The sequence below is a fragment of the Neomonachus schauinslandi genome, chromosome 5 (genome assembly GCF_002201575.2).
Source record: "Neomonachus schauinslandi chromosome 5, ASM220157v2, whole genome shotgun sequence".
Taxonomy (NCBI): Eukaryota; Metazoa; Chordata; class Mammalia; order Carnivora; family Phocidae; genus Neomonachus; species Neomonachus schauinslandi.
Window position 1 is genome coordinate 175,930,826 of NC_058407.1, and position 22,706 is coordinate 175,953,531.

The following is a 22,706-nucleotide window of genomic DNA, read 5'->3' on the forward strand; positions in this document are numbered from 1 at the left end:
GAGCACACACCTGCGCACGCACACACCCGGACCCTCGAGCACACACCGGCGCGTGCGCGCACACACACACACACCTGCACCTTCAAGCACACACACACCTGCACACGCACACACCCGCACCTTCGAGCACACACTTGATACACACACACACACACCTGGAGAACAGGCAGGAAGACAAGACCCCGGTATGGAGAGGCAGAAGCCCCACCAGCACCCTCTGCTTCCGGCATCGCCTGGGAACTACCCTTGCTAGCTGACTCAAACGGAGCAAGCACCAATCCCAATGCTGCCTCAAATTAGCACACAAACTTTTGGGAGCTGATCTGCATCTTCTAATATTCTCAAAGGGGCCGAACAGAACATGGAGTGGACACAAGCAAGCAGCTGCATGTCCCTGTGGCCGTCACCCTGCCAGGGGCGAGGACAGGGTCACACTGTTGCTGCCTTCGATAAGAAGATTCACGAGCCACACTGCTTCCTAGTGTCAATCCGTCCACACGGGGTACTTTCTAAGGACTCAAAAATACTGTGTCTGCCTTGTTGCTGAGAGCAGTCTGGAACCTGAAATTAGACCAGAGGATTTTTCTAACAACCGTGCTCCCCCATCCTACAGAAGTAACATGCCTAGAAAAAGAGTTATCAGATTGCAACCTGACCACTTCAGCTGGTTCCACGTCGCAAGTGATTAATGCGTGAGCACAGCCAACAGAAGCAGCAGGTGCTTACGAGCTGCTGCGTGCATTCTGAACTGGAGTCTAGAGGAAACCTCGGACCTTCCCGCAGCTTCTCCCACCCTGTGAGGGGCAGACGACTCACCCCAGAAGTGGTCCACTTTGGTCTGCTCACGGATCAGAGACTCGTCCAGCACGGGAGGCCGTAGGCAGGCCGCACCCGACCGCGTGCTAGCAACGCTCTGGCCCACTGCGCAGGACACGACCTTCCTCGAGGTGTGGTTTATACTAAGAGCTGGCTTGCTTGCACTCCTGCGCTGCTTCACTGTTCTAAGAAAAAAGAATAAAAGGAACAAGTTTATAGACTTTTTTCTTATAGTAAATACAAAAGGATTCTATTTTACCAACACAAAATCTTTGAAAACAAATACAGTATTTTTAAGGTCATTTTCTTATGTCTTCTCTGCTGTAATGAAACACCCATTAACCTGACACAGGAATCCTGAAGCTGGGGTCCCAGAGCTGCTTCTAAAATTGTACACACAAGGCAGTTTTCAGATTCTTTTGGGCCCCACAACCCAAAAGTGGTTAAAACTTAATCTAATAAAAATGACTTTAAAAATTATGATTTACAAAATTTAACCCCTTTCAGAATAGGTGTGCGCACGCACATACCGCTTGATTGCTCAGTCCCTGGTAAAGATGGAATGGCATTAAGGACAGCAAGGAAAGGCTGCAATCTTATTTCTTGTACCCGTATTCAGCACAGATAACAACAAAGCCCCTAAAAACTAACTTTATGAATGTCAGCACCAGGCTGGGGCAGGGAGAAGATCCTCCCTCCGCAAGGGAAGGAGCCAGGACACAGCGAAGCACCGCTGCGTGTGAGCACTCCGCACCCAGACACGGGTTGTGGCCTTGCCCAGTGGCAGAAAACCAGCCAGGTTGCAGCGCCACACACGTGGAGTCGACGGGGGCCCTCCAGTGCATTTCCTGAGCCTCTGAGCTGCAATCCCACTCTCCTATGCTCTAAATAACCCGCACTGAGTGTGAGGCCCGTGGGGCCTTGGCCGCCAGCGCCCAGCCTGGCTCCAAGGTGGCGTTCCACCACCTCTCTTCATAGGAACCACCCCAACCCTGAGTGAAAGATGACCGTTCAGACTGGAAACTCCTCTTTATGTGAGCAATAGAACATTATCTCGAAATGGCACAAAGATTTTGCAACTGCTCCTTCTTGGGTATGCACATGTGATGGGCACATGGAGAGCTCAGAAATCAAGTGAACGCAATCACGAACAGAGGTGAACAGCTAAACTTCATGGATGCATCTGTTAGTTCACACAGATTCTAATAAAGAGACCAAGTGCTAACAATGCAGACAGAGCTCATCCACGTGCCACACGATCGTCTGGTAAGGCTACCCCCCAGACAAGGCCAGAGGCCGGCTCCACGGTGCCCGTGCTCCTCCCTGAGATCTGAGCACAAGGCCGGAGAACCAGAAATCTGAGCCTGCACAAGACAGTCGGCACCAGACGAGCCACAGGGCCCAGAATTAGGTTCGGTCCTTATCCGCAGCACAGCTACGACTTCAGGTGTGAATTTTCGTGGTGTTCATACATATCCTTAGACGCAAGAGTGTGGTTTTGCAGACCAGAAAGCTTGTACATTTGGTTTTCACGGTGTTAGAGCACGTTTGGGAAGCAGTGCTTACCTGGCCGCTCTGTCCTTCAGGGACACGGTGCTACCGGGACAGGAGTGAGCGTCCCCAGCCTGGCCATCCTCCACGGCACACGTGGTGGTGACCAGCCGCAAACTACGGCGGGACATTCTTGGAGAATCGAACACGGGGTCCAATCTGTGCTCAGTCTCGAAAGCCAGAGCATCAGAAGAATAACTCGAACTAGAAGGGAAAAAACTTGTCAGAGATAAATAACGCAGACAGTAGTTTCTGAAACATACTGAGCAAATAATGAACAGAACGCGTACTGATCTAGTGCAGATTTTAAAGACAGCCATTTCTGTGTGATGGCTTTTGCACAAAGCAGAAGTCACCCAAATTAGTGGACAACTGATGCTCACCACAGATGCACTCTGGCCACGCCATCTATGAGATAAAGTCCCCAGGCACCCAAATATTTCAGTCTAGAGCTGACCCTAACCTGCTTTAGGATGTGCTCACGAGAACCTCCACCTATCGGGAACTAGGTCAACATCACTAAAAAACCAGAATGCATTTACTAGTAGACTCTATGACAGAGCAGTGAAGGAGACAGGGACCATGTGACAGCTAATCTCTCAAGGAGAAAAGCAGCCAGACACTGGGCAGTACGTAACGCTACTTCGCGTCTAACTCACCATAAAGCCAGACACAAGCTTGTCACAAAGTCACTTCAGTACCCTTCCACGTAACCATCTCAAACTAAAAGACGCATTCTTTTGTGCTATTAGCAAGTTCTTCCAAAGCAAGATGCGTTAACTGAGCACCTATCGTGTGCCTCCACCGGGAAGGGGATCGCACGTCCGGATCCGCCCAGACCATCCAGGTGACGACTGTGTGGTCACCACCAGTGAGGACTCCACACCTACAGCCAGAGACGAGCCACGCTCGGCAGGGAAGGTGCCGTGGGCAGAGGGGCCTGGCCAAAGACAGCAGCAAAGGGGGCGTGAAGGCAAACTGGGAAGGCTGAGGAGGGGCTGCCCGCCCTGCTGGAGGGGGCCTGTGTTCTGCGGGCCCCCTTACCCACAGGGAGGCGTCCAGGGAGCAGTAGACAACAGCCTCCTCAGGAGAGCAGACTGGGCTGAGCGCCTGGAAATCAACAGGAGCCACGAGGCTCTCAAGGAAAGGAAGCGGGCTAAGGACAAGTTTGCCTTATGTTTTAGATTATAAAAGTGTTTTCAGAATCATGTTCACCCTAAATGTTATTAGATCTGACACTGAAAACTCTTCAAGCGAACGGACAGTAAGCAAACGCCAGCTGCCCCCAGCCATCCACGCTGAGGTGCTCGCACAACTTCAGGAAGAGCCCCTTCCTCGCTTGCACCAGAGGCTGGCGCAGGGGCAGAGACGTACCACGCTCACCCATGCTGAGCACACCGCAAGTATGCTAAGCAGAATTTGGGTATAACCTAAAGTATGGTTATGCTTTCCTTCCAAAAATATTTTATACAAGTACAATCTTAGTTTAAGAAAATTCTGTTCTTTCAAGTCAGAGTTTATTGTGTAACTATGGACCAGTCCCCTCCACCAGCACACTCTTCCTCTTCATCTAAGGACAGCCAAACATCCAAAGACAATGAGCCCCAAACCAGGTGGTGGTCACTCCAGACCACTACAGAAATAAGCAGAAGGCAAGCAAGCCAACAGTGTGCAGCCCAGCCCCACGGGCCCTGGGGGCTCCAGTCTGGAACACTACTACCCCTGCACAATCTAGAAGGGGCCCCGGCACTCCCACCCAGAACCTGGAATGCCTTGGCCATCAGAAGGGTGTTCCAAACCCGTCAGTCTGATTAGAAAGGCCCTGGAAGAAGCAAACAAGAATGTTACAACAGCAGACAACTAGGAACTGTCCACCAGCAGGGGAATGGTTAATTAAACCAGGCTACATCTGTCTGAATTCTTTAACACGATCATGAGAGATCTGTATATACTGCTAAACAGAAAGATTCTAGTATCATCCTATTTATGTTACGACAAACTATAAAACAGAAGCACACGGGGCGTCCAGCTGGCTTGGTGGAATGTGCGACGCTTGATCCCCGGGTCATGAGTTCAAGCCCTACATTGGGCCTAGAGCCTACTTAAAACAAAAAAACAAAAAACAGAGGGACACCTGGGTGGGTCAGTCGGTTGGGCATCTGCCTTCAGCTAGGGTCGTGGTCTCAGGGTCCTGGGATCAAGTCCCACACTGGACTTCCCGCTCAGCGGGGAGCCTGCTTCTCCCTCTGCCCCTCCCCCCACTCATGCTTGTGCTCTCTCAAAAAAAAATCTTAAAAAAAAAAAAAAAAAAGAATGGTCTATCCCTTAAAAAACAAAAAACAGAAGCACACATTCGTATACATACATAGATAGGGAAAGGCACAGAAGAGACCTGGAAGGTTCTCTTCAAACTGGTAACAGTGGTTACCTTTGGAGCTGAAAGCAGAGGGGTCCTCAGGCCCTTTCAGTCTGACCTGGACACAATGAACTCCAAAGCAGAGAGGGCTCAGAGGAAGGGAGGAGGGACCAGCCATTGCAGGTTCTGAGTCTGGACCAGCTGTCTGGCCATCCTTCCCTGGGGACAGGGCTAACACAGGCCGCTCGGTCTGGGTCTCAGCACTTATGTGGTGCCTTCAGGACTAACGCCTCCACCAGGGCTGCAGCCCAGGGGCCACACAAGCCAGTGGCACCCTCTGCCCTAGGCTGGGATCCCAACCATCATTCCTACAAGGTTCCTACAGACAGATGTGCCCAGAGCTCAGCAGAAAGGTGCAAACGTCTGTAGGAGACGTGAGCTACTGGGCACCCAGGCCAGCCTGCACCTCAGCTACTGGGGTGTTACAGGACTTTATTGTAACTGGAATAAAAGAAGAGTACAAAGGCCCCAAAGATAATGACAGACTGAATCCTTCAGAGCAGATTTTAGTTTGGTTCCTTCATCAATTAAATGTTATTCTTTTAAAAATGTCTGTTATTGGGGCGCCTGGGTGGCTCAGTCGTTAAGCGTCTGCCTTCGGCTCAGGTCATGATCCCAGGGTCCTGGGATCGAGCCCCGCATCGGGCTCCCTGCTCAGTGGGAAGCCTGCTTCTCCCTCTCCCACTCCGCCTGCTTGTGTTCCCTCTCTCGCTGTGTCTCTCTCTGTCAAATAAATAAAATCTTTGAAAAAAATAAATAAAAAATAAATAAAAAATAAAAATGTCTGTTATTTAGATGCACTTTAAAAAAAAATTTTTTTTTTTTAAGGTTTTATTTATTTGCGAGAGAGAGGATGAGAGACAGAGAGCATGAGAGGGAGGAGGGTCAGAGGGAGAAGCAGACTCCCCACCGAGCAGGGAGCCCGATGCGGGACTCGATCCCGGGACTCCAGGATCATGACCTGAGCCGAAGGCAGTCGCTTAACCAACTGAGCCACCCAGGCGCCCTAGATGCACTTTTAATTAAAAGACTAGAGAAAAATCTACCACAGTTGAAAGCCGGAAGATATGGACGCTCGGCAGCCGCAAGCCGTGAAGCAGAGCAGTGCCACGGGGGCTCGTGGTGCTGACTCCCACCAGGGCTGTGCAGAGCTACAGTGTCGTAAGAGAGCAGGTTGGCCACTGGGCAGAGCAAGTCCCATATAGGCACCTGTCCAAACCCCCACGGTTCCGAGTTCTTCTCTATGTGACCTCCGCGGCCACCCCTGACCCCTGACCCTCCATCACCCACCATTTGGGATCTTTCACCGAAGGGGTCCTCTTCAGCCTCACTTGGGCTCCGGATCAGGATTCTCGTCACAGCCCCTCCCCCAGGCTCACTGGCCTCTGGGTCCCAGCAGCAGGGACCCCGGGATGAACCCAGCTGTGCCCATGTACCTGAGGGCTGCAGGCCCCTGGGAACCACAGCAGCGAGGTCCTCAAAGCCACCAGGTCCCGCCTCACCCCCACCTCTGGCTCTCCAGTGCATAAGGCCCTGCCCCTCCTCCGTAGGCAGTCAGCCTCATCGGAGAACTGCTGCCCCCTCTCAGGCGGAGCCTATGGAATGACGCACATTCACGCGGCCCTTTCCCCTTCCTTCCCGCTACAGCAGATGGGCCATCGGAACGCCATCTGTGCACTCCGGGCTGGGTCTTTCTCTGTCTAGTGCCTCTTCCCTCCCCTTCAACCTCTCTATGGCTCCCAACCATCAGCATCTAGACACACTCTCATCTGTCCCCATGGTGCGGGGAGGGGGGGGGGAACAAAATGTAAAGAGAGCCGGGTCCTTTCTCCTCCCCTGACCAGGCCCACTGGCTGAAAAAGTTGTCCACACTCACTCCTCGACACATTTCATTCCAACTCCTGCCCCCACTGCCCCGTTCAGGCTGCCTCTGTGCACAGACTCCCACGGTGCTGGATTCACAGGCTATGGGCCAGTCCCGTCGCTGGCGTGGCCTTCCGGCAGCACGGGACCCTCCTCGACAGACTCTGCTCTCGGCGTCCACGCTGGAGATCGTGGTGCACTTGCCAGGCTGGCACAGACACCTGCCTCCAGAGGGTGGGCTGCCACCTGAGCTGGGGCCTCCTCGTCTTCGCGGGGGCCAGGGGGCGGGGTCTCTGAGGGGCTTCTGGGAACCAAGGGAGTGTCCCAGTGGCTGCACCCCCATCGTGTGTGGAGCTGGGGGGCTCCTCAGGGATGTCCGGCCCAGTCGCCAGCACTGGACAGCCTCCACACCACCCCAGGCGCCAGGCATCCCCCATAGGAAGGAAGTGCAGAGTCCCGCCAGCACACACACGAACCCGGCCCTGATCAAACCTCTGCATCGAACCACCACAGGAAACACAGAGGAGAACCTCAGAGGTAAATACTCAGGAAGAATGGGAGGATCTTGTTTAGGTTGATTTAAAACAAAAGTGAGGATCCGGGAAATTGAGCAGTGACTCTCCAGTGTATTAACAGAGATACCAGGGGTCATTTTTTAAATTTTTTTTTTTAAAGATTTTATTTATTTATTTGTGAGAGAGAATGAGAGAGAGAGCACATGAGACGGGGGAGGGTCAGAGGGAGAAGCAGACCCCCCGCCGAGCAGGGAGCCCGATGTGGGACTCGATCCTGGGACTCCAGGATCATGACCCGAGCCGAAGGCAGTCGCTTAACCGACTGAGCCACCCAGGCGCCCACCAGGGGTTATTTTAAATTACCAAGAGCTTTTGGTGTGATACTAGTATTCTGGCTAGTTGTTTTTAAAGTATCATCTTTTAGAGATTTGCTCACAACAACCCACTGGAGAGGGAGGGAGGGGCCTAGCGCCAGAGGGGTGGAAGCTGGAGTTAGGGGGCTTATCACCGCGCCCCCCCCCCCAGACTTTCACGCTAAGGCAGTCTCCACAGTAGAAAAGTAGTTTAATTCAATAAGTGGAATGACCAGGATGTTGGTGGATCCTCTGTGCGCTCAGTGACGTGCTGACAAAGAAGACCACAATGAAGACGTGCTGGACAAGTCATCGGCTAGGGGTGCAGAGTCACCAGCACTGAGGGGAAGGAGCCGGTGCCGGCCACCATGGGCGTCGCACCTCCGTGCCTGCCCTGGTCTCTGAGCAGCCCCTACCCCCTACCCACCCTGCCGGCCTCAGCCCTCAGCATCCAGGCCCTCAGCATCCTTCCTTCTGAGCACAAGCCTGGTCAGGCCACTCCCAGCTTAAAACCCCTCGCTGGGTCCCACCGCCCTCAGATAAAGTCCAAGCTCCCAGCACGGCACCTTTCCTACGCCACTTCTCATCTGCTCCCACATCCACCCACACGTCCACCTGAAGGAAGGCTGTGGAGTGTGGCGTGCTGAAACTCACAGCACCGCTTCCCCAAGGCAGAGACCTACACACGTGCACTTCTAAAGAACTGTATTTCAAAATAGGTTCTAAATGCTAAAAATAAGTTGCCAGGAGTAATTATTTTTATGCTCTACAATACAGAATAAGGAACACTTTTACTGAGTTGGCCCACTCCCTTTGTTCTAAAGTATTTCAGGACTTTTTTTTTTTTTTTTTTTAAGATTTTATTTATTTATTTGACAGAGAGAGAGATAGCGAGAGCAGGAACACAAGCAGGGGGAGAGGGAGAGGGAGGAGCAGGCTTCCTGCCGAGCAGGGAGCCCGATGTGGGGCTCGATCCCAGGACCCTGGGATCACGACCTGAGCCGAAGGCAGACGCTTAACGACTGAGCCACCCAGGCGCCCCAGTATTTCAGGACCTTTGACAAAAATAGTCAAAGGGTGACAAAACCTAAAACTGTAAATTAAAAACTCAATCACCTAATGTGAGGTTTGACTAACGCGGTTAAAGAGTATCTTTGTTGGGCGCCTGGGTGGCTCAGTCGGTTGAGCGACTGCCTTCGGCTCAGGTCATGATCCTGGAGTCCCGGGATCGAGTCCCACATCGGGCTCCCTGCTCAGCGGGGAGTCTGCTTCTCCCTCTGACCCTCCCCCCTCTCATGTGCTCTCTCTCTCTCAAATAAATAAAATCTTTAAAAAAAAAAAAAGAGTACCTTTGTTAAAATATCTTCCAGTTTTATTAGTTTCTATTTTTATCCTTCAGAAAATAAGCCACTGAAAAAACTTGCACAAGCATTTTCCTTGTGTGCCTTGAACGTCTCCTCAGAACACAGCACTCTCTCCCGCTGAGTGCTGTGTTCTCCAGCACTAACCCGTGGTGTGTAACTCTTCAGTTTCGTCTCAACAATCCCTCCTAGCTGGTGAACTAGACAGGCAAGGGGCCACTCAGCCACTTTCAGACTTCAGTATCATGTCAGAATAAGCACAGAAAACTGAGCTTCTGACAATGCTGCTCTGGAAACCGTGGGCTTCATCAAAATTCTGTTTAGGGTTCCTCCTCCTCTCACAGGCAAATCCCTTTCCAGGTTATTTCTGTTCACTTCAAAATGCCCCGCCATTAATACAAATCACAAAACCCTACCCATAACCACAGCGATTCATCCAGGAGACCACAGCCACTTGGGTGGGGTCTAAAACAGGACATTGGCAATGACTCACCCTGAGTCACCAGAATGTCCGGTTGTCAAAACCACCTCCCCATCTCCATGGTTTAATAGTTTCGTAAAGCCTTCGTACAATAGGAACTCTGCAGCTATTTTCCCTTTCAGAAGACAGCATTTGGTTGCAAGTGGCAAGAAGCTCCCATACCCCGGGCATTCAAGAGCGGAGAGGTGACCAGGCAACGATGGGACCGGACGCGAGCACGCTCACCTGAGTGCATAGGTATAGCCAGTGTTCTCGGGCACGCACTGAGGAGGGGTGTACATGTGAAGCCGGGAAAAATCCATGGTCACGGCCTCAAGTCATACTGCAGAAGTGGGGAAAAAGCAATGCAGGGTGTTAACAGGGTAGAAACACACAGACAAGTCCTGTCTGTTGCAGCCAACCCAGGGCACGCACTTGGGGACCCAAACGTCACTGTCACAATTTGAGTGAAACAAAGCTAGTAGTCGGTTTTTGTTTTTTATTTGTTAAGCAACGGAGACAAAATTTTCTCATAGTTACAAGTCCTTCTGTTATGTTTAGCTCCCTACAATGACACACCCACAGGAGTGAAAGGGGAAACCCTAGATTACTCATTTATAATTATGAAAACTGGGGCACTTTCCAAAAAACAGAGAGTGACTCAGACCGTTTTTAAAATGTATTTTTAAATTCTTAAAGGTATCAAACGTTCTCACTCTCTTGTACTAAGTTTTCATTGTTATTAACTACAACAGAATGGCTTCCTAGTCCACGGTCAAGCGCTCATTCTAGATGCCATTTGCCCACACGCTGCCAAACCAGAAAACTGCAGGCTGAACGATGCACAAGCAGAAGGCACGGCTTACACTTTTATTTTCCCCCCAAAGAACACAGATTATTTTTTAATTAAAAAGGTTTTGGGGGATGCCTGGATGGCTCAGTCCGTGGAACGTGCGACTCAATCTCAGGGTTGTGAGTTCAAGCCATGTTTAGCATAAAGACTAGTTAAAAATAAAATCTTAAAAAAAAATTTTAGGGGCACCTGGGCGGCACAGTCAGTTAACCATCCGACTCTTCGTTTTGGTTCAGGTCATGAGATTGAGCCCCACGTCGGGCTCCCTGCTCAGGAGGGGTCTGCTTGGGATTCTCTCTCTCCCTCTCCCCCACCCACCCCTCCCCCTGCACTTGCATGAGCACGCTCTCTAAAAATAAATAAATCTTTAAAAAAGGAAAAGGTTTGGGGTGCCTGGGTGGCTCAGTCAGTTAAGTATCCAACTTTTTTTTTTTAAAGATTTTATTTATTTATTTGACAGAGAGAGAGACAGCGAGAGAGGGAACACAAGCAGGGGGAGTGGGAGAGGGAGAAGCAGGCTTCCTGTGAGCAGGGAGCCCGATGCGGGGCTCGATCCCAGGACCCTGGGATCATGACCTGAGCCGAAGGCAGACGCTTAACGACTGAGCCACCCAGGCGCCCCTAAGTATCCAACTCTTGATATCGGCTCAAGTCTTGACCTCACGTAAGTTAAGTTCAAGCACTATGTTGGGTTCCACGCTGGGTGTGGAGCCTACTTAAAAAAAATAAATAGTTTTGTTTTTCAGATTGTCATCTGAATTTCTTTGGAATGACTCTGGCTAAAAATATTCTCTCACACACACCCTCCAAATTAAAAATAAACAGGAGCGCCTGGGTGGCTCGGTCAGTTAAGCATCTGCCTTCAGCTCAGGTCATGATCTCAGAGTTCTGGGATTGAGTCCCGCACTGGGCTCCCTGCTCAGCGGGAAGCCTGCTTCTCCCTCTCCCCACTCATGCTCTCTCTCAAATAAATAAATATAAAAAAAGACCCCACATGGTAGTGATATGATTCATAACCTACTGTTGAAAAATCTATGAAAGATAACACTAAAAATAAAGACCAGCGTGGACAAAAAATATTTATGTGTAAATGGCTGTTTTCTATAAACTAAACCAAAAGTACTTTGATTCACACCATTTTCTTTGAACCAGTCCGAAAAAAAAATTTTTTTTAAGTAGGCTCCATGCCCAGTGCAGAGCCCAACACGGGGCTTGAACTCACAACCCTGAGATCAAGACCTGAGGGGAGATCAAGAGTCAGATGCTTAAGTGAGCCACCTGGGTGCTCCACAAATATTCTTTAAGGAGTTCCGAAACACAGAAATAAAAAACCCTGTTCACATTATAAAAATTATCCTGCCTACTAATTTCAACAAACACCACAAAACTCCTCCATTTTAAACATTTCAACACTCCTCAGTCCTTCTCAGAGACCTAGCCCACTTGCCCGCGAAACACACTTCAACAAGTGCATCCTCATGTGGCAATCTATTAACGCACACTTCAAGCTCTCTCGACAGATAAAATGAACTCTGGCATTACCTGTGTGCTTGTCCACCTGTTGCCCTGCCTGATCCCCCGAGTGTCTACTCTGGCCAACACTGAAGTCCAGGCGCAGGGGCAGTGGGAGAGCAGAACCGGGCGTCTTCTTGCTGCGTCCCCTCCCAGCAGCACGGCTCCCAGCGCTCCTGGGCTTCCTGGGCTTCCCGGGGCCTCTGGCCCCAGCCCCGCCCTGGCAGTGTCTCACAATGGCTCCTGACTTCCCTGACGCCGAGCACTCACTCACCAAGCAACCATGAAATGCTAGGGATATAAATGCCCCATAACCGTCCTCATTCTCCAGAGTGGACACCGGACTCGGTTTTTATTCCCTATTAGTTACTCACTTGATTAACAAAACCCAATCTTCCCAACTTCATTCCCAAAGTGACCTTTCACCTTAACATTCTTCAATAACTGCATTGCCTACGTTATTAAACCCCAGCAAAAATCTGTCCTAATCGCTCATTTCCCCCAACTAGGCTACAACTGGTGTCTGATACATCCTTAGTGACTACACCCCTGAAGTTTCCAGAGGTCAGTGTTACAAACAAGAACTGCAGAAGCTCTGAAGCCAATACCTGAGCGCTTACTTCCACGATCAGGACCATGACACACAGACATCAGAGGCTGCGGCTAAGGACAGGGCAGAGTCCTCAGATCTGGGCTCCAATCCCAGCTCTGCCTCTACTGACTGGCTGATAAGGGCCACCGAGGACCCAGGAGCTGCAGCCGATGACTCAGCACAGGAGAGCTACAGAGCCTGAGGAAGACACGGGCGAGAACTCACAGCCTCATTTAAAAAGTTACATTTATATGTGCTCACATTTTTAACCACCTGAAAGAGATTTTGGTTAATTTCTAATGCATGAGGAATGATGTTTTCAGAAGCTAACAGGAGGTGCAGGACCAGCTACAATCCTACAACCTGGTTCTTCCCATCAATGAGCCAGATGACAAAGCTGAGCCATACCACCTCTAGCCAGGTTTCAGGCAGGCCTTACACCACAATTTAAAAATAAATTTAATTTTGGGGTGCCTGGGTGGCTCAGTCGGTTAAGCGTCTGACTGCTGATCTCAGCTCGGGTCTTGATCTCTCAGGGTCATGAGTTCAAGCTCCGCTTTGGGTTCAGCGCTGGGCATGGAGCCTACTTTAAAAAAAAAAAAAAATTCCTAAATAAATAAATTTAATTTCTTGTCTCTGAAATAAATCCAACCAAAGAACCAAGCACAGCTACTGGCTATCACGGAATCCCAGAAATGACAGGATTCCAGCACAGCAGTGACTGCATCAAAAATCCAACCGGTGAGAACAGGGAGACACAAGAGACAGTGGTAGATTTCCGATAAAATGTGTCAGGAGAGGAGACACAGATGTAATAAAATGCCCAAAGAGGACACCCTCCAGAGAGGACCAGTGTGGACAAACACCAGACTCTAGAACGAACACCAGGCAGCATGGCTCTGGAGGAAAGGAAGACAGGAGGGGCCGGGGCCAGGGCCAGGGCACGACACACATGCTTACTTCTGCCAACTCACTCTGATTTCACTCCTCGAACCACATGAATTCTATGTCATGTTCTCCAGTGAAGCGCATCTAAGTACAAAGCTATATGCAGAGCCCGGCCCCAGTTTCATGAGACCCGTGGCCCAGGGGGGTGTTCTGGCCACAGCTTAGTCCGCACGCCAGAAAACCACTTCTCCCCTGGAGAAGCACAAGAGGACCAAACTCAGGCAAAGCAAAACCTGCAAAGAGGCAGGTGGATGCGGAGGCTCCACCACGCGGGACTCAGAGTTTCTGAAGGGAGAGAGGATTGCTGCTCTCTTCCAAGCTTACTGCAGCACAGAATTCCTGGATGTGACGGTGAATGGTCCTGGAATTTACCTAGGTCCTTCTCTCCACTGACTCTGCTCTCTCCTGTTTTCCCTCCCTCTCTCACCTAACACTTGAAATCACTCTTGAGTTCCCTCCATGAAATGTGAGCATTAAATACAGAGGATGAAAATGAAATAAAGTGGAAAAAAGGAAATGAAATCATGTGTGCAGGGCAGTGCCTGGCACACGACGCTCAACTGTGAGCTTGAATATCTGGTAGAATGAAGTTATACAGCCTATGCTCCCAATCCTTTAAACATGGATTGTTTTTCTTCTGAGTGAGCAACCCCTGAGATGGAGACCGACTCAATCCCAGGCCCAAAGGAAAGGCAAAGGCCATTGGCAGCGCGGACAGCTCCAACGGGGAGCGGACAGGTGGGAGGCGCATCAGCCCCAGACCTCTGTTAGGAGTATGTCAGAACTCTGAACAGCAAACTGCAACTCTAGATCCACTGCTAACTAAACTGAGTGCTACGCATTTTCAAAACGCTGCTCCCAGCCTCCACGTCCATCCCCATAACACCAAAGCCTTCTGCTGGTTTCAGGGCCCTGCCTCTACCAGCCCCAGCCTGAGACTCAAGGGAAAGCTGATTTGCACTCACACAACAGTAGGTGAAAAAGCAGATTGAAAATGTCTTCAATGGCATCAAAAAACCCTGAAAAGAATCTGAGGTTGACATTTTGCAAACACATGTGCTACAAAAGAGGGGCCTTGTCCAGACTCCATTGTCCTCAAGAGTGTTCTGCTCCGGCTGCTAGGACCTTGTCATGGCAGGACCCAGGCCCAGAGCTCCAGGGTGGGACTCTCCCCAGCTGGGCATCCTGGCAGAGTGCATGAGGGCACCTCCTCCGCCCTGGTAAAAGAGAGCTTCTTCAGGACGGGCAGCGTCAGACTCTGAGCTGCCACGCCTAACCAGGAAAAGCACATATCTTAGGGGTCACAGGGCCGAGTGCAAGCATCTGCGAGCAGAAAAGATCATTGTCTCCTTATATCTCGTTCTACTTGTGGCTAAGAAAACACACATGCTAGCAAGCACAGAAGGAGAGGGCCTCTGTTCAGGCTGCACTTTGGTTACAACCTAAGGAATTAAGTATCTTTACAAACATGCAGTTCTTAGTAGGGTTCTAAAACCAGAATTTAAAAAAACGTTTAAAGAAAGTTATAAAAATAAAATCAGAGTTAAGATTTTTTTTTTTTTTTAAGTAGGCTCCCCAATGAGGAGCTCGAACTCACGACCCTGAGATCAAGAGTCGGAGGCTTAACTGACTGAGCCAGCCAGGTGCCCCAGTTAGGCTTCTCCTTCAAAGCCCTTTGAGTACATACTGCTATACGGACATCATACAGTAGAGATGAAAATAGAAAGCTGTTGTGTTCTTGAACGCTTTAACCAAGAATGAATTTTAGTTCTGTGAGCGCATATAATTTGAATTTTTACTATTTAGAATGTACTAATCTAGTAACAATCTAGAAAACATGCCTGAAAAATCTCAAAAATTACAAGTCACGCAAGGGTTGAAAACAGAGCTTCAAGGAAATGGCAAAACCAAAGACACAGAAAAAACTGTAACATCTCTGAAATAATATTAGCACACAACATTTTCTTAGGAAATGCTATCAGTTCTGAAGAAAAACTGGAAAAAGGAACCTCCTTTTACCCCCTGGAGACTCCAAGTAGCATCATCTAGTTGACAGTTATGTTTATCAAGCAGTGCACAAAGCACTGTTTCTAGAGATGAGCAGGTTACAAATCAAACTTCCAGCTGATTTAGTCACTGACAAAGTGGCTGAGACAGAACGAGCCCAGGCAGAAGAGGCCAATGCTGCCTTCCGATCAGAAATCCTTAGAAACGACCTGCGGCGGGTCCCCCTGAGGCGAAGGTCAGGAGCGGCGGCTCTTGCCCATACCCTGTCCATGGGGACAGAAGCAATCAAAGGGGACAGCGACAGAGAAGACGCTCCTCCCAGCTCTCGGCACAGTTTCAGACGCCGCCATCTGCCACAAGTGCCCTCCCACAGGATCGCTGGACGCTGGGTGCTGACCGCACACGGCTCCTGCTGGCCTGCAAGCCTTGGCGCGTCTGGCCAGCAGTGGGCGCCCCGCTGGCCAGGCAGTCCCTCAAGGACCTTCCAGAGAGGTACCAGGGGCCGTGCGCACGCATATGCACGCCTGACCAACATTCTATCACCGCCCTGGCTGATCCTTATCACCCGGAGGGCAGCTACACTGGGTGTTTTCCTCTGTCACTCCTCGGCAAAGAGGATTACTTTTCAGAATAGAATTCAAGGTGCCCCTTTAAAACTTAGAACTAATTTTTTTTTCCTTTCAAGATTTTATATAAATTCAAGTTAGTTCACATATAGTGTAGCATTATTTCAGGGGCAGAGTTTAGTGATTCGTCAGCTGCATACAACACGCGGTACTCATTCCATCACATGCCCTCCTTGGTGCCCATCACCCTAGAACTACATCTTAATGTACCTCTTCTGCTCAATATTAATCCTGTTAAAACTAAATAATGTAGAGACTAATAAAAACATCAGTTATTTTTGCCTACATATTAAAAAAATCATAATTTGGTCTAAGACCATAAAAAAGATCATAATTTGGGTTAGAAATGAGTGTTTTCCAAACGTCATGTTCAATGTAATTACTTCTACCATATAAAAATAGGAATTGGCGTTCATCTGTTTTTATCTTAAGAAATAAAATGTTAGTTTATGAAAAACTGTGATTTATACTGAGAATCCTAAAAATGAACTGAGTAAAACAGTGAATTAGACACAGATGACTAAAACAAAAATACTTGAGAGAGCTTCACAGAATGCTACAAGTTACATATATGTGTATATATATATATATATATATATCTTTTTAAACTTGAAAGAAAAAAACACTAAATGGTAAACTATAGATACTGACACTTCCACTCCTCACTTCCTTCTGTACTGTTCAACATTGTTTTTAAAGAGTAGGTGTGAGTCTTACAATTTCAACAACTAACCCAATAACTATTATTTTCCAAAACATTTTTTTTGGTCTTCATCTGTGGAGCGGTATGGGGGCAGGCCGACCCGCGGGGTCCGTTCGAGCTCTTTTACTCAGCTGTGCAAACCTGGGAGCAGAGGACAATGTACTCACACCCCCGTGGTGCCATCAACTGGGAGTACCAACAGCGCCCACACTCAGAGCGTTACTGGAGGAGCCAACCAGTGAGTACACCTAACCTGCTCGGCGGTGCTGGCACAGGATAAAAATACTCAACGAAAGTTAGTTATTATCAGCAGCAAGTCTGTACTGAAAAACAGTATCCAGCCAAGACAGGGTGCCTCTTCCCTTTGGGGGAGAATGATGAGACAACAGAAGAGATGTAGGCGGGACGGGCTTGTTTACGTAAGAAAATAGCTCTGACTTTTAGGGAAGATAATTACTTCTATGTGAAGATACGTTATTACACACTTCCAGCTCCCGATGAAAAGTGCTCCAGATCTTTTTAATAAAAAACCCACTGCCTCTGACAGTGGTATTATCCTAGTGTTTCAGCAAAAGCCCAAAGTCAGGTTATTTATTTTGTACACGTTAATATAAAGGGTCTTTCTTCTGAGCATCCAGAAAGCATGACAACACAGTTTTACTGTATTTGCTTCAAACCCAGGATGCACTAAATTTCCTTACAAGTAGCACGGTTACAAGGGCTGCCCAGGACGCCATTTCTGTGGCGAAGATGCTATCCCCGGCCAACGCCTTCAAGCTGCAGTGCTGGGCAGTGACTCTCTGATGGGGCCCCTCCTGGGCCTGGGAGGGCCAGACTGTGTGTGACGACTCTGCCTCGGGAAGACTGGGGGTGCTGCCTTTTTCTTACCGTTTGACAGGACACTAACCATACGTATCTCATCCGTGTCTGGGATACCCCCCTTGTCACTGAGCCAGCCTCCGGTGACTTGGGCTGCACTGTCGGCTGTTCCTGGACCCTCCTGTCCGGCTCAGAAAGGCCTCCTCCAACCCAAGAACACACGAACAGTCTGTTGTGGATTCTATTACTGACCTGACTCCTGTCATCCGTCTGTAACTCCTCTGTATATAGCGAGGTAAGCATCTGATTGTACTTGAGCATCTCTGCTGGGATCATCTACGAATAACTAAATCCAGCATGTCCAAATCACCTCTCAGGCTGCTCCTCCCCTCCCAGTGGGTCACCACCTCTTCCTTCTGGTTCCCCTTGCTGCTCCATCTCCTGCTGGCTTCTAGCAAGCACTCCTGACTAGTTCCTGCCCTCCAGCCTTGCCCCCTCAAGCCAGAATAATGCCAGAACGGTCTGTCTACAAAGAGATCGACCACCTCACTGCCTTCACATCCTACCATGGCTCCCTAGGACTCACATATAAGACCCGAGAGACAGACTGCACCAGACCCTCCATCCAGACGTCCCACTTCTCCTCTCCATCTCCCACCAATCCAAAGGGGAGCTTCACTGAGGGCCTGGACTCAGACAGTCCTTTTCTCTTCGCCCCATGTACACAGTTCCTATGCTCTTTCCTTGTCTGGGAGGCCCTCCTGATTCCCCATCCTCATTCCCTTGGTCTCTTTCCATCCCAAATGCTCCTGGCTACCTTCTGCCCGACCTTAGAATTCAGCTGAGTTTCCACGTCCAAGAAGCGCTCCTGGAGCCCCAAACCCAAAATCCAAGTTAGCTGCTGGCTTTAGCACTCCCCCAGCACTCACCACTCCACAGAAACTGTAATAATTGCTTACTAATGAGTCTTTCTCTCTGACAAGACCTCGCACTCTCTGAGGGCAGCGCCCAAACATCACTTGAATAAATCAACACTATGTAGGTGCCTGCACAGTGGGGAGGACTCACTGCTATGCGTGCTCCTCGCTTTGCCTTTAACCTGAAAATCCAGTCTCTGCTGCTTGTCTGACCACACCTGGCAAAACCGTGCCGAGAGCGATACAAACGTGTGATGAGCAGAAAAGGTCATGCACACCTGGGCCTCCTTATTCTAACTAACGGATTCAAAGTGCTTCTCACCTGTGCTCATCGGATCGGAACAGTTGTATCATCTGTGCTTTATTTCTAACTATAATTGGGAATGAGAATTAGGAACAGCAATTACAGGCTTTTATTTGTACTGTAAACACTTAAATCCACACCAGTTCTCAATAACCCTTTTCATGCTCCATCCTCCCAAACATGAAGCAGCAGGCTCAAAGTCAGTGTCTTCTGGTATTGAAAAGGTTTCCAGCGTAAGTAGCAGAGAGTGAAGAAATCATCAACTTGATCTGTTTTCCATATTCTAGATATAGCTCACATCATCCAATAATATTAATTGAAGATCCAACAAAATACAGACTATGACTGAAAAACAAAGCAACTAGGCAAAGCACAGCTTTGTTTTCAAGCTACACGTGTCCCCGGGGGCAGCTGCTCATTCCCCATCGGGAGTCACTCATCTATACTTGAGCACTCTCCCCACCACTTACATCGAGGACCTGCAGCTCTATACTGCACAGTCAAGAAGCACGCGTCACATAGCTCTTAGCTCCTAAAGTAAAACTTGCAACCGATGACCATTCACTGAGTGCCCCTATGTGACTAAATGAACAAAGCACCCAGATAACAAGCATGGTTGGTGACACATGTGATTCAAACTACAGAACTGCCTAATGAACGACACAAGTTCCTCAACAAAGTGGAACCAATCACAATGTACGTCATAAGCAGTAACGGTGTGTTCCGTATTCCCATCTGCCAGTCCTGCTTATTGCGGCCCAATGCAAGCAAACGGTTTCAAAAGCACATAGCAGATCCAGTCTCCTCTACCTGAAATCAAGACGGGTGAGCAATCCAAAATAGCAACGAGTTCCAAATTTGGGAATGGAGGGGAGCAAGAAAGAACGAGCACAGCTACCCCACTGAACTGTGTGCAGCACGTCTCAGGTCCCACATCACTCCTGCTTAGACACCACCATTGTCTTATTCCCATCTGCCCTGGGAACCTACATGTGGGCGTTCCCTTCCGCGATGTGCTCAGGACGACCTCCCCTGAATCCCGGTGGGTCTCAAAGGCACTGTGACTCCCTGCGCTCTTGCCTCACCTTGAAATATTTAGGTAGGGGCAGGAGTTGCAATGCTAAAAGATGGTTCCATCCTGTGTCACTTCTACAAACTAATGCTGCCTGGCATTTGTACTGTAAGCAAATCAAATTGGCTCTACTTTCAGAATCTGAAGACCATCTGATCATCATAAATTCAGAACAAGGAAACAATGGCTATGAGCAGACACTCCATCAAATGCCAGTATTCTCTGAAAATAGGTCACCCAGGAATTTCCAGTTAAAAATGGTACACTGAACAAAGACGGTAGCTTCCACTCTCTTCTGATACCCCTCCTAAAAAGAGATTTTTTTCCTAAAGGCACATAACCACAGAGCAAAACAAAAGGAAGAAAAGACAACAGCAAGAAACCTAGAGGCTAGACTGCAAATGGATAAACGAAAGCACACCTAAGCCAGAAAAAGCTGAATCACAAGCTTACAATGAGGAACACTGAGAAACAGTCCAACAGTCATCACGGAACCCCCGAATGGTTACAACAGTGGCACTCGTCTCCGTTTGGAAGAGTACAAACTGGAGCCCAAATACAGGAGGAATCGAACGCTTAAAGTCTGTTTAAAAGCAGTTAGGCAAAACCACAGGACCACCTCAATCAGTGCAGGAAAGCACTTGTCAAAATCCAACGCTCTTTCATGATAAAATGTTCAGCAAACCAGAAATAGAAGGGAACTTCCCCAACCTGATAAAATGCATTTACTTAAACCCACAGCTCACATCATACTCTACAGTAAAAGACGGACAGCTTCCCCCTAAGATCAAGGACGGAACAAGGATGTCTACTTCCAGCACTGTCATTTGACATGGTACTGGAGTTCCAGCTGGAGCAGTTAGGAAAGAATAAGAAACAAAAGACAGCAAACCGGAGAGAAGAAGTAAAGCTATCTCTACTCGCAGATGACATGATCTCATATACAGGAAATCCTACACAATTCACAAAAAACTATAAAAGCTAACAAATTCAGCAAAGATGCACATTACAAGATCAACACACAAAAATCAGTTGTATTTCTATAAACTAGCAATGAACTGTCTGATTTGCCTGCTAATGGGTATGGGGTTTCCACTAAGGGGGCAAACAGTTCAGGAACTAGAGAGCGATGATGGTTGCAGAGCATACCTAACGCACCTCCCTACACATCAAAGGAGCAAATTTTATGTTGTGTATTTCACCACAGTCACAAAAAAGTAGTAGAGAGCCTTCCTGCTTCCTGCCTTCCCTCAAAAAAGACTGCAGGATAAAACCAAGGGGTCTCGGGGCACCTGGGTGGCTCAGTCGGTCAAACGTCTGCCTTCAGCTCAGGTCATGATCTCCAGATCCTGGGATAGAGCCCCATGTTGGGCTCCCCGCTCAGTGGGGAGCCTGCTTCTCCTCTCCCTCTGCCACTCCCCCTGCTTGTGCTCTGTTTCTCTCTCAAATGAATAAATGAAATCTTAAAACAAAAACAAACAACGAGGGGTCTCTACAGCAGAAGAGGAATCCTGAAGCTCCAGGATGTCCTCCTGAAAAGGGAGATGAGTGAGCACTTCCTTACTAATTTTCGAGGGTCACAGCCACACTCTTCTACCCAACTTTGAAAACAAGGCAGGAGAGTGGAAAGCCCTTGAAAATATAAAAAGCCCAATAAAAGGACCTAAAGTTAATACTGCTGAGGGTTCCTCCAGGAAGCCCCACTCATACCAGCCAACAGTGAAAGCACCAGAGCAGGCGCACAGAACTTCCATGGACAGGGCACGGTCCCACTCTCAGATATATATGCTCAACCAAGATTACCCAACGTTTCAGGACAGACAGACCGAAACAAGCAAAAAGTGAGGTCACGGAAAAAGAGAATGAGACACTACTGCATCTATGAAATAAGAAACATACTGCTGAATTTTAGAGGAAAAAAACACCAAAAAAGCTCTGGGAAGGTTAAAATATGATGGCTAAAATAAAATGCTAAATAAAGGAGAAAAAAAGACTGGGGAAATCTCCTGCAAAGTGAAACAAAAAGACAAAAATGGAAAACGGGAGAGATAAAGATTTTATTTTTAAAAGGTAGAAATAGGGTCCAAAAGGTCCAATGCCCAAATAATAGTATTTCCCAAACACACAGAAAACAGAGAACTAAAACAAGAAAAGTGTCAAAACAGTGAGAGAAAATCCCCCAGAACTAACCATCATGAGCTTCCAGACTTAAAAGAACTGCACAGTGTCCCACGAAATGGAAGAAAATAAAGCAAAACCCAAGTTTCTGAGCACTGCAGACCCTGGGAGCCTGTACACACGGGGATGAGACCGAGAGCAGCACTCACTTGAGCAGCTCGCTGGAAGCCCTGAAGACAACAGAGCACCACCTGGAATGCCAGGCCCGGCATACTAGAGTGCTCGTGGGGCGCACGAACAAGTCCCCGGGCCCCCTCCCCACTGTTCCTGAGCGCTGTGCTACCAGGTGGGTAGCGTGCACTCTACACTGGCTCACACGTGTGGGCTGAGGGTGAGGGCCCCACAAACACTAGGCCCCGCCCGGCCCGCACAGGTGCACAAGGTGCAGAAACTCTGATCCTGTAGGAGGGCTGCACAACAGATCAAGGGGGGCGGGCGCCCCACCCCCACCCGGGACTCCAGGGAGGCCGAGCACCCCGAGTCCGAGCCCGGGACCCTGGTGGGGGTCAGGGGAGCGGGGAACGGAGGCGCCCGGGTGTTGGGGGTAGGGGGGGCTCCCAGGTGTTGCATGAATGTGGGAGGCGGGGGCTCCTGGGTGTTGGGGGTGGCAGGGCTCGGGGGCGCCCGGGTGTGGGGGAGGCTGGGGCGCCCAGGTATTGCGGGTGGCGGGGGTTCGGGGCTCCCGGGTGTGAGTGGGGGTGGCGGGGGCACCCAGGTGTTAGGGGTCGGGGGTCCGGAGCTCCCAGGTGTGGGTGAGTGGGGAAGACGGGGGCTCCCGGCTGTTGGGGGTGGCGGGGGTCCGGGGGCTCCCGGGTGTGGGTGAGTGGGGAAGGCGGGGGC

General features: G+C 49.4%; 1 protein-coding gene across 3 annotated transcripts in view; it reads right to left on the reverse strand.

Moving 5' to 3' along the window:
- The window catches only part of SUN1 (Sad1 and UNC84 domain containing 1), a 52,455-nt gene that overhangs the window by 28,500 nt on the left and 1,249 nt on the right, over nt 1–22,706 (reverse strand). For all 3 annotated transcript variants that reach the window (XM_021680265.1, XM_044915744.1, XM_021680263.1), the window contains exons 2-4: nt 9,582–9,678; nt 2,383–2,571; nt 817–1,001 (exon numbers count right to left, since the gene is read on the reverse strand). In XM_021680265.1, the coding sequence (XP_021535940.1) occupies nt 817–1,001; nt 2,383–2,571; nt 9,582–9,658 (451 nt within the window). In that variant the 5' untranslated portion in view covers nt 9,659–9,678. The remainder of the gene's footprint in view (nt 1–816; nt 1,002–2,382; nt 2,572–9,581; nt 9,679–22,706) is intronic.